Source organism: Aspergillus pseudonomiae (assembly GCF_009193645.1).
Source record: "Aspergillus pseudonomiae strain CBS 119388 unplaced genomic scaffold BDV37scaffold_19, whole genome shotgun sequence".
In the NCBI taxonomy this organism is placed as follows: Eukaryota; Fungi; Ascomycota; class Eurotiomycetes; order Eurotiales; family Aspergillaceae; genus Aspergillus; species Aspergillus pseudonomiae.
The window spans coordinates 460,443-471,890 of NW_022476011.1; the positions used below are offsets into that span (position 1 = coordinate 460,443).

Sequence of the window (11,448 nt, forward strand, 5' to 3'; positions counted from 1 at the left end):
TCTTTGTTCTATATCTACTATTGCAATGCCAATCTTGGCACTTGTAATACAGCTGGATAAGCAGGATTCATGCTATGGCTAGAAGCTCCAAGTTGTGGATTTGAACTTGTACAAGGCATTTGGGGACTAGTCATGCTTGCAGAGACGGCCATGAGCCCGAAACTATCGTCACTCCTAAGGGGGACGGGGATGCCTAAGAGAGCGACAGGCGGGGCGAGGGGGGAGGAAGACCCCATGGAGGACATCCGTGGGGGAAATGTTGAGATGGAGGATGTATATTAGGGAAGAGGACGATGTGAAGCCATGGGCATGTGGGAGGGCCGAGTCGAGGAGGACTTGTATGTTGCCGATAACTCATCCTCAAATTCAATAGTTGGTGTGTCCGCCATATCAGGAATGGTGGGCGCCTTAGTTGATCTGGACACACCTTTTGACGCCAGAGGGGAGCCAGGACGACCAGTGCTTGTTTATATAGGTGAGGTCCCGCATATAAACATGAATACTTTATATTGTCACTGATATGTCTAGCTATGGGTACTATAAGCAGCAGAGAACGTAGACTAACACAGAGATATAGAGAAATGTCCTATGTATTACTGCCGACCTGTTGTGTACACAATGATATGCTCAAGAACGACGACTAGCATTGACTATATATAACCTCGATAAATGGGACAGGATCTTTCAGGAAGTACATAACAATCAATGCTATCGGGTTGCCAAGTTATTGTAAAAGTACTGAAGGCCTAGCGGTGTACATCACTACACACCTACTTGATTAGACCACAGTGGGAGAGCAGGCTTCATACCACTTATCTACCTCTCACTTCTCTGTTCTTCCTTCTCTTCTATCTCCTCAACTTCTTATCTATCCCCATCACCTTCGAACAACAAACTTCTTGAAGCGTTTATAACCACAGAAAAGAAAAGTCACTTTGCTATTTGTCAGTCATAATAACCAAAGTGAAATTTCCTTCAGAGCACCGAGACTGCTTAGATAGATATATATATCTCACTACCCAGTCTACAAGAGCAACAAACTGTAAACAAAAACCGAGTATAAAGCAGTCTAGGATTTGAAAATACACCGGTTTAGGATACCAAAGTCCACTGTGACGGAGCAAATCAAACCCTGTACTAGAGGCGATACCCATAAGGGTCCGACCCCACCTCGCCTATACCAACTCTTGAGGAAATAATTGCCTCTTTGTCCCCCAGCGCGTAAGATCGGCAGTCCAGCATCGTCTACTCCGCAACAAGTTGTCATACTCCGCATTTCTGTCAAGTGATGCGGGGTGAAAGTCACCGACCCTAAGCGGTACAGGTGGGGACCGACGTGTGCGATGAAAGTGGCAAGTGTCAGGCATAGAACATATTAGGGTTGGTGAAATCCATCGGAAGGCTCATCGGCAGACATCCGAGCTGTTCAAACTATAATCATGTTATGTACATCGGAAATCCAAACCCTGTACGGTTATCCTTTCGGAACAATATGTCATGTCATGTATAATCTAATCAGGCAGGAGAAGAGAGATCCTGGAGAACATTTTACGTCAACTAAGTCTAGGCAAAACTTCGGCGAGTTACCTGACTGGAGTAGCGCAGAACAGAAGCGTTAATGCCTTCAGCACGTCACGCTTCGTACCTAAAGCTTAACGGGGGTTGTACGCTGTACCCCGCGCGGAGTAGATGATTGCGGCCTGAACGCTCGGTGGATGGAGAGGCTCGGCAACGACCGAGAGTCACGGCCGCACGTCGAATACCGAGTGCCGATTTAGACGTCATAGGCATTCCCACTGGGCAGCAATATGGACGGATACTAAGAGCAATACCCAAAACTTACAGAGGGCCCTCCGTACAGGTCGAACGGCAAGGTCGTGGCAACAGCCAAGGACGCGCTCAGGTCCGTCATATTCGAAATATCGCCAAGGATGAATGGCCTCCCTAGAAGACGGAGTATATATCTACCGAGCTCTACGATCCCTCGGGCTAAGGTACAGTACTTTTGTAGCTCTTTCGACCAAAGTAAAAGAGCCAAAACTGGCAGGTCGCCTGCGCGGGTCCGGAACCCGAGTCTCGTCAGGCCAAGGAAACCCTCTTGAAGAAACAAATTACGTGGAGCACTTGCAGCTTCACTAAAGAACACTAAGAACACTAGTGTAGGTCGGAGTTGGGGCGAGTTCTAGAACTGCCATAGGCTGTTTGGCGTAATACTAGCCTGGATGCTAGTCGGCGATCGTATTCTGTTAACGCTCCGTATGGTCTGCGTATTATTTGGATTGTCCGGAAACCGCTGCGAACCCGGTGGTGACCAATGGGGAATTGAAATCGAAGGCTCAGCTTAACTTCTGCGGCCTGACCGCAAGGGCGTGAGACGGGATCGGATTTCCATCTTACATGTGCTCTAGGAGTGGAACAGTCGTGGGAAATCTTCAGTGTTGTTGTTTGCATCGTAAGGGGCTCTATGTTAGGAATCGCCAATGTGATTGAGAGGAAGGTAGGATACCCGTCAGATGTCAGCGGCTGGGATGCAGGATTCATTGCGCATGGTGGCGTCGGCTGAGGATTTTGCTTTGTAGCACCGTCGATCATTCGAGTTTGAAAGGAAATGAACGGAGATACTAGAGAAAAATTAGGGAAGCTTAAAGGGTGTTCGTTCTGGAGACCACTATCCGCCAGTCTCTTCCCACAGGGCATAATATACAGGTCATTATCTTATTTAGTTCCAGTCATCTTGCTGGACCATGATGAGAAGGGGCTGGAGAAATTTTTCAACAGGTCCGAGTGGACAGCAAATCGGCTGAGGCGTTTCACCAGTTTTGGAAGAAATTTGATGGTGGAGAGCTCTTTGTGGGCCTAACGAACCACCCTTGCTTAGCCTGTCTTGTCCCAGACAGCCGGTCCTGCTAGTAGGATCAGATAAGCCGCAACAGGGATAACCCGGGCGCTTCAGGATGACTCGTAACAGCGCCGTCCTCCTTACCCAGTCGATACCTAGATCACACGCGAGCATCGAAGGGGCTCGCAACTTGCGATAATCCATGGTACTGTGCACAGTTTCCCGCACACACTATAAAATTAGGGGAGTTATCTCGATATGCGACTGAACACAACATCTGCATACGGTCATCATCCACAAGGGGCAGGCCTAGAATCTATTTATAAGACCAGCATAGCGACGCGCATCTAGAGATGAACGTAATTTGATCCACCGCTGACGAAAGATTCAACGTCTGGAAAATCCGTTGACCTTCCAGAAACCTGAAGAAGCAAGTGGAGGAGATCAGAGGCGCCATTTTGTTGGGCATGAACGGGCGCACCCAAGGGATGGTTTGGCCATTGGGGGAGTCTGATTGGCAGCCGCGCACCAATGCGTGCCCAGCTAGAGCAGCAATAGTGAGAGTCCCTGCAGCAGAAGTGTGTGTGTCTATTATGTACTCGATACCATAGGCGGAAACGGCCAGCAACCCCGGAATCTAGAAATAGCTTCATAGCCAAACTAAGTCGCTATCTGATTGATATGATCCAGCCGCCGACATCGGCGAAAGCCCCACTTTGATTGATACGGGACATGACAATCATGAGAAATACGCGATTGCGAATACGGAGAGGAGCAACTGGGACTTAGAAGCATAGCTTAGAGAATTGAGAATTGAGCACGGGCACGGAGGACACCCCCCGAGAATCTAGTTTCACGGCTCAGGGCACATTCTCCTGAGAACTCAGGAGGTTGTGCTGGCTGCTTCCGGCGTGGGGTGATTCGGAGAAGAACGGCGCCATCCACTAATTTATCTGATCCGGATCCATCACTTTGTGGATCACGTGCATCCACAAAACTCAACCCAAGAATGGAGGAAAGTCTGTGACTGAGGCATATGACACCCGTGATTTCCATTAGCAAACAATAATAAGCATGATATTATTGTCAGAAGGGGTATGAAACCCCCTTGACATTCAGTCATGAATCATGAATGTCACGCATCCAGCCTCGGGTGGAGGACACTTTGAACGACGGCTTAACCGAGGGCGGCCGCCGAACAGGGATGGGTTGCAGCCGGATCAGATTAGATCGGTAATCTATTCGGCTACCCTTCCGTTACAGACCGGTACCTTCGGTCGTATGGTCACAGAGGAACCGCCATTGCTCATCACAGCGCAGCAGAGATAGAAAGAGAACAAAAGATAGCGAAGAGAAAGGCCAAAATCCAATCAATGCAAACCAGTAAAGAATGAAAGTAATTTCCAACACGGCTGGTTATACCGCTCTTTCCCGATCATCTGACTGCGTCTATTTCCCCGCTAGAGTAAAAGATTCCGCTTAGCTGCAGATCTGGCGAACACTTGTCAGCTCCCCAGACATCTAGAGCATGAACGATGGGATCTCTCTCCTCCTATAATCCCACAGAGATAGTAAGCAGCGGCATTGGCAGGTATAACGGATAGCCATTAAGCCATGAAAGCGCAGGATGAAGGAGGACGGCGAAATGCCGGGCCAGTCGTCCGGAAGGCGAAAAGTGGGTAAACGAAAAGTTACCACCGCGTACGATCAGTGTAATGACGCTTCCTCACCGCGAATGAAAATCGATGTGGCGAGAGTGTGTGCCCATTTTTCTCTCTTCCGGCTGTTTCCCCTTCGCATCATTCTTATTTCACTCCTTATCTGATTTGCGTGTCCTGCAAGTTGGTGATAGCGCCCCCCTCAACAGTATTTCTTTCCCTTTCACCCCATTTCGCATCCACATTGCGCATTGATTGACAGAAGTTCCTCTTCACCCAGAAAAAGAGAAGAAGAACTTCTCTGCATGATCGACCCTCAGCTGACATAGCGGAACCATTCACCCGGTGCCGGTTTGTGCCCCAGGCCTACGAGGAGTCAACAAATTCCCACCTCATCCCACTCGTTCCCGTCCACTCTTCCGATTTGCTCTCCTGATCCTGCCGGTGTCAAACGGCCATTGTCGTTTCCACTTTTGCTAATTAAGACCATTCCTCAATCGCTTGGCTTGGTCGTCCCCCTTTCTTCGGCACAATCCTTTTTATAAATTCATACCCGTCCCCAGAAAAGCAATCACCACGTCTCTGGTTCCCGGCTCTCGATTGATCTGGCCAGTACCCTTGTTTCGACAAGTGATCAACCCGTTCTTGTATCAATTACGTACCGACACAATGGGTATGTGGCTCACCTTTTGGCAGTTATCGCCAATTGACTCTCCGGACTATATAGCTGACCTGGGTTGCTATAACAGTACATGCCGTTCCTTCACCACCGCCGAGGTCCACGGCGGTGTCAAAGACCTCATATACTCCCAATGGCGATCACCATGCCATTCCGGTGTCGTCCACCTCGCATCCGGATAACCCGGTGCCAGAAGAACCTCGCGGTGTGAGGTCACTGTCGGTGACGGATATGAGCTTCCATGTTTCGTCCGCGGAAACCGATAGCACTCCTAGTTCGGGATCCCCGTCGACTGTTCCTACTGAGCCTCAGTCGGACGCTGAAGACCTGACCGAGAAGTCAGAGGAAAATGGCACCGGCCATCGACGCCGAGCCTCGACCGTGCTTATCTCTCAGAATGCCGCCGATATGCAACGAGTCCTGCAAAATGTTGGCGCTCCAGGCACACAGAAGATTCAGCCGTTGTGTTGCGGCGGTGGATGCTGCCGTAGCCAGCCCCTGATCCGAGGTGACGGACCTGTCTCCGGCATCGTTGTGACTCCACCTCAGAATCAAGCCTATGACGCTCTCAAGCTGAACGTCGATCTCCTTACGGTGGATAGTGAGCTCACCGATGTTGTTGACCTTCCCGCAAAGACGGTATCCTTTGCAGCGATCCCTGCATCGGCTGTGGAGATGCAACTTGGACCAAAGGATCACCCCCCTCCCTTCGTCCAACCCCACCCCCCGTACAATGTATACCGCGCTCCCCTGCACCACGCGCGAGAACTCACCAAGGCCGGTGCGGAGAAACGGACCTACCACTTCGACATCGACGTGACCGACTACCCTGCGGAAAGTGGCAACGTGGACTTTGTTGTTGGCGGTGCAATCGGCGTATGTCCGATGAACAAAGAGGAGGAGGTCGACGATATCTTCAACTGCCTTGGAGTTCCCAAATCGATCCGTGATAAGAAGATTATAGTGCGCACAAGCACGGGCCGATGGCCCACTATCTGGGGTGACGACCAAGCCCGTGAATTGATCACAACGCGCAGAGAGCTCCTGAACTGGTGCTCAGATATCCAGAGTTACTCACCCTCGAAGGAACTGTTCCGTCTTTTGGGTGAATACGCCAGCGAGCCAAACGAAAAGAAGATTCTCATGTTCCTCGCCTCCGCCCAGGGCCAAGGCGCCTTCTGTGATCTCCGTACCGCCTCTCATGTCTCCGTGTCTCAACTCCTACACGCATTCCCCTCCTCTCAGCCACCTTTGGACCATCTTCTTTCCGTTCTCAACACCCTGATGCCCCGCTTTTACTCTCTTTCTCAGGACCCCCTCCTCTCCTCCGCCCAAAAAGATGGCCAATCCCGCCGTCTCGTCGAAGTTGCCGTCAGTGTGGCAGAGTCCAATGACTGGAAGGGCGGATTGCGAACCGGTGTAGGATCTGGATATCTTGAGCGGCTGGCACGACAAGTGGTCGAGGCAGAGCGTCAGGGCATCGACCCGTCGACTCTCAACCTTTATGTCCCCATGTTCCGAGGCCTGATGGCCAACCCACTGGCTAAGCGGTTCCATTCGGACGGCCCCATGCTCCTGATTGGTGCTGGTGTGGGCATTGCTCCCTTCCGTGGTTTCGTCCAGCGCCGTTTGCAGTCGGCCAACTGCGCCAACAAGGTGTGGGTTCTGCAAGGTGTGCGTGATTCCCTGCTGGACGAGCTCTATCGCGGCGAATGGGGCGTCGATGAGGAGAAGGTCCGAACCGTGGTGCAGAGCCGTCGCGGTGAAAGCAAGTACGTCCAGGAAGAGGTCCGTCATCAAGCCGACCTGGTCTGGTACGTTATCAACGCGCTGGACGGACGTGTCTTTGTTTGCGGTAGCGGCAAGGGCATGGGCGAGGGCGTTGAGGCTGCTCTCGTTGATGTGGCTATGGCCAAGGGCAACCTCAACGAAGAGGAGGCCAAATTGTTCTGGGACAACAAGAAGGAAGCTGGCCAGTACATTGCTGTAAGTGATAACGATCTCTCTGCTGTTGATATATGACTAACGATGAGACTAGGAAACCTGGTGATGGCATATATATCTTTCTCGAAGTACAGTCGAGCTGGATTGAACTCGGCAGTTTATACATTATTTGGGTCTGGTATATTGGTTTACCGCATGCATTTGGGATGTATATTCGGACTTTTGGGTTGCGTACATTTGTGTGATTCTTTGTTTGGTTGATATTAGCGGGTGGATTTCTGGTTACCTGGTTGAGCCGGGCTTTTTCTTACTATCAAAACTATGGTTGTTACATCATAGATTATCTGGTAGCAATACCTCATGGACATATTATTGGGTTAAAACTTCCTCATTACAACTCGAGACATTCTATATGAAGACCTCAAAGATCTATGTACACGGCAAAGGCAATACCTACATAAACTCCACACATTGCCACCGGCCTCTACTAGTGTAAACCTGAACTTTTCTTACTAAATTCAGAAACCTTCATTGGTAAACTCGTAGAGCGGACGGTACCCTGTCTTTCCACATCCTAGGCACCTATTCTAGGGGTCAGATGATACAAAGCCCTTTTTACCAAAAGACCACAATTACCCGCGAGATATCTCTTGAGGGTCCTAGAACCTACTAAGTAGCACACTAGATAGCCAAGGTCACCGCGTGCCCTACACTGACCCTAAGTAGCCAGGACGCATATCAACCCTAACCACGAACCAGGGCTCTCTTACCCGAGCAGTAATCCTAATAACTCTTTGTAGATAATCCAAAAAAAACATCAATCTGTTCAATAAATAAGCTGTAACAAGTGATATAATGTTAGTTGATTAACCAAAACATCAAGTAAACTATAACTGAACCCTACAAGCCCTAGGGCCGAACCTACTATATAGCCACGATACAGACCTACAATCAAAACCATTCACCTCCCAGTCTCACATAACAACGAAGACCTATATATATAAAATCCAAAGTCATTATCAACCAACGTCTGGGATAAGCCCAGCAACGAAGAACCCGGACGCCATCCACTCATTCGATTACATGGTCGACGGAAGAGAAGAGCCAGACTTGTCTTGTTTTTCCAGGACTGGACATGCAGGACTTGGCCTGAGGGTCATTTATTGTATATCGAGGGTATTTAAAGCCGCGTTTTGGTTATTAGTATTTGAGCGGGCTATTCAATATGAATGTTGCTGCGGTTGCTTTGGTTTTGATGCTCGGGTAGAGTATGTCTGGTGTAGAGATGTCATAAGTCAAGTTTCAGTCAGTCTATTTATAGATATATACTAAGCGGTTTCATAGACATAGTATCGGGGTATTTATAGTCTCTACGCTACTAAACCAACCGTATATCCCTCAGACCCCGAGCCCAAACCCAAGAACCCCGGCCAGGATTATATATATATATAGTCCAACCAACCCTATATCCAACCCCCCATCCCATCCCCATAGAGTAAGTACACCAGCACAAAAAAAGAAGAATAGAATAAAAAAGAACACAGTTCCAACCCATGAACCCCCTCACAAAGCCCACACAATGCCATTCTACACAACAAACCACAAAGCGCCCATTACCGCGCCAACAAAACCAAATCCTTCACCACACACGCACGCCGAGACTCACAAAGAAACGGGCCGGACAATCACCACAATTCAATTCAGCAGCAAACAATCACAAGCCCGGCACAGGCATGCATCCACGCCGGTAGCGGGCGTTTATATCATATCATCTCGAGATGCGGTTCCCGAAAGTCGAAGGCAATATAGATATCATCTTTACCGAATCTCGTCCTGTCTAGCTATCCTTTGGAGGGTCTATCTATCCATCCATCTATCCATCCATCTATCTAATTTATTTTGGACGCTCTTTCTGGCTGTATGGAGATAATCGGGACCGTCATACAAAGAACCAAAACAAAAAAAAGCATTTATCCACCACGTCCCCCTTCTCTGCACGAAGCCGACTTACCATAGGCATTCATTCATCGGCTGATGCATATAAATAACCCCACCTGATATCCGACATCACCGTGCAGTTTAGTTTCGTTTAGTTTGGTTTTGCGAACCTGATCCGATCCGCTCAATATGCGCTACGTTTACTATGCCTCGCTGTATACCTTCTGGGCCATGATGCCCGATGGCATCCCGGACCGCGGGGGGTGGGCGAAGATGGCCACGTTCCTGGAGGAATGTCTGCTGGTTATCCAGCTTGGGGGCGATGACCGGTTCAAGCTCAAGAAGGTCAATCCTGTTGTGGACGAGGGGTACGAGACTGGGGATGGGAGTGAGTGCAGGGGAGGGTTCCGGGGCTGCGTGGGGGATGAATATAGTGAGGATGAGGAGTTGAGTGAGCATGAGTGTGAGAGCGAGCATGAGTGTGATTATGATGCTGACCCTGAGAGCGAGATGGAGACGGTCATTGATGACGAGGAATATATCACTACTGATGAGGGTGAGAATGATATGGCCGATGAACTTGTCCCGGAGACCCTGGGTTGGGGTCGTATGAATGCTGAAAGTGGTCTGCGTCTGGATGAGCGTGGACTTGGCCAGCGGGCTTGGGCGCTCAAAAACCGTCTGAAGTACGGGACTACCTTTCATTGGGATGTTGAGAACGGGGAGCCGACTTTCGACGACGTGCGATGTCAGCTGTGGCAGATGGTTTGCCATGATCTTCGTGAGATTGAGATTAAGCATGGTGGTCGAGTTTACACGAAGCCTGCTCTTGGATTTCGTTGATTGTGGGGTTTCGATTTTGGGGGGGGGGGGGGGTATCTTTTGGCACGTCTGGATATCAGTCATCAGGGCTGTTCAACTGTTGGTATCGAGGAAGTCGTGGAGATTTCGGCTCATATTCGAACGTTAGGGCTAGTCAGTTCGACGGCGAGATAAAGGCACAGCGGAAAGACGGTAGCAGAAAAGTCTCCATATTATTGAGTATGTCTCTTCTGTCATTTCAGACTGACTCAGGAGCATGCATGTACGTAATTGTTAATCTCAAATATGACTACTAAAACCATTGCCATTGCCTCAGTCGGTCAGCCACCTACCCTGGAGTATAGTAGCATGTACAGGTAGTATAGATATACCGGAGTAGTGTCGAAAGTCTGATATAGTCACTATTTGGTCCATAGTCACAGGAATAGGACGCTCTCAGTAGCTGACAAACATCCTCCGGAGACTTCCATAGCCTGAAGAGTAAGTCAAGACCGGACACGTATGAGTATCTTGTAGCAGGAGCTAAAGTATACAACCACCGACTATAGTCCTAGTGCTAACATCAACCAGATATCACAACATGAACACAATTACATATAAAGCTCATTCTACGCCGTTTGAAAAAAATATCTTTAAGCACAGCTCCAAGGGCAGCCAACTTTCTACAAACTGCACATGTATTCCTCTATCTCGCTCCAACACCTCACTCAGTACCCCACAGTACCCACTAGACACAACAACCTCCTACCCAACCAACATATACCAGAGCCCGAAAACAGAGCAGAGCCCGATCCCAACCTCAAACCGGACGTATCTGCACATACACCTCGCCCACCGCCAAAGCAGGTGCAAGTAGAACCATACAGAAGGAAGACAGAGAAGAAGAGAGTAAGGCACACCGCACAGACCCCCTATATCTGACTAGCATGAAAAGAACACCCCAAGAAACAGAAGAGAAAGCGACCAACCTCACACAGGCGATGACGCAACACTCAACCCAGCATGCCTCTCTGAGGCTGTGAGCCCAAGTAAGTATCTACTAGCTACTAGCTCCTAGCTACCCAGATACCTACCATCGCACAGACACCCACAACTCAGCACACCACCATGCAAGAAAGCAATCCCAACCTTAACCCTACACAATATACATACATACATACCATACCATACCCAAACCAGAGCAAAGGAACTCAGGTAAGATACATCGTACGTAACCTAGTAATTTAATTATGTATGTAGGTATGTACGTGTATACAAGGAAGCAAAGAGGGACAGGAAACAGGACTATTCGCTGCGAACGCACGGCCGCTTCGACGCCTGCACGTACAAGCACACGTCCTGCATATGATATATCCCTGGCCAAATCCCGAATACCGGGATGCGGGAGGCATCGGGTAGAAATTTGAACGGCGTGACAGCGCAGTTTGCAGGTGGTCACTCATGTCGGTCGCTTGTTTGGGAGTAGTTGGTGTGTTGGATCATATTTTTGAATGGAGGGTCATCGGTGTGGTGGTGGTTGACTTGGTTTGTGGGGGTGCATGGTGACATTTTGCATCTTTTTTTTTTTT

General features: G+C 49.4%; 4 protein-coding genes across 4 annotated transcripts; all 4 read left to right on the forward strand.

Moving 5' to 3' along the window:
* Positions 1–5,072: 5,072 nt before the first annotated feature.
* Positions 5,073–7,903, forward strand: BDV37DRAFT_74611 (FAD binding domain protein). The gene is made up of 2 exons (XM_032091165.1): positions 5,073–7,162; positions 7,215–7,903. The coding sequence occupies exons 1-2, from the start codon at positions 5,408–5,410 to the stop codon at positions 7,224–7,226; spliced, it is 1,767 nt and encodes a 588-aa protein (XP_031943432.1). The 5' UTR covers positions 5,073–5,407; the 3' UTR covers positions 7,227–7,903.
* Positions 7,904–8,571: 668 nt separating this feature from the next.
* Positions 8,572–9,468, forward strand: BDV37DRAFT_244082 (uncharacterized protein). The gene has a single exon (XM_032081490.1). It carries the CDS (start codon positions 8,700–8,702, stop codon positions 9,048–9,050), a length of 351 nt encoding a protein of 116 aa, XP_031943433.1. The 5' UTR covers positions 8,572–8,699; the 3' UTR covers positions 9,051–9,468.
* Positions 9,469–9,504: 36 nt separating this feature from the next.
* BDV37DRAFT_244083 (uncharacterized protein) lies at positions 9,505–9,907 on the forward strand. The gene has a single exon (XM_032081491.1). The coding sequence runs from the start codon at positions 9,569–9,571 to the stop codon at positions 9,899–9,901; it is 333 nt and encodes a 110-aa protein (XP_031943434.1). The 5' UTR covers positions 9,505–9,568; the 3' UTR covers positions 9,902–9,907.
* A 622-nt stretch (positions 9,908–10,529) lies between these two features.
* BDV37DRAFT_244084 (uncharacterized protein) lies at positions 10,530–11,448 on the forward strand. Its single transcript, XM_032081492.1, has one exon. The coding sequence runs from the start codon at positions 10,556–10,558 to the stop codon at positions 10,799–10,801; it is 246 nt and encodes an 81-aa protein (XP_031943435.1). The 5' UTR covers positions 10,530–10,555; the 3' UTR covers positions 10,802–11,448.

Bases quoted from the DNA above. Each gene is read 5' to 3' on its own strand.
- BDV37DRAFT_244083 (XM_032081491.1), top strand. From the start codon at position 9,569: ATGGAGACGGTCATTGATGACGAGGAATATATCACTACTGATGAGGGT.
- BDV37DRAFT_74611 (XM_032091165.1), top strand. From the start codon at position 5,408: ATGAGCTTCCATGTTTCGTCCGCGGAAACCGATAGCACTCCTAGTTCG.
- BDV37DRAFT_244084 (XM_032081492.1), top strand. From the start codon at position 10,556: ATGTATTCCTCTATCTCGCTCCAACACCTCACTCAGTACCCCACAGTA.
- BDV37DRAFT_244082 (XM_032081490.1), top strand. From the start codon at position 8,700: ATGCCATTCTACACAACAAACCACAAAGCGCCCATTACCGCGCCAACA.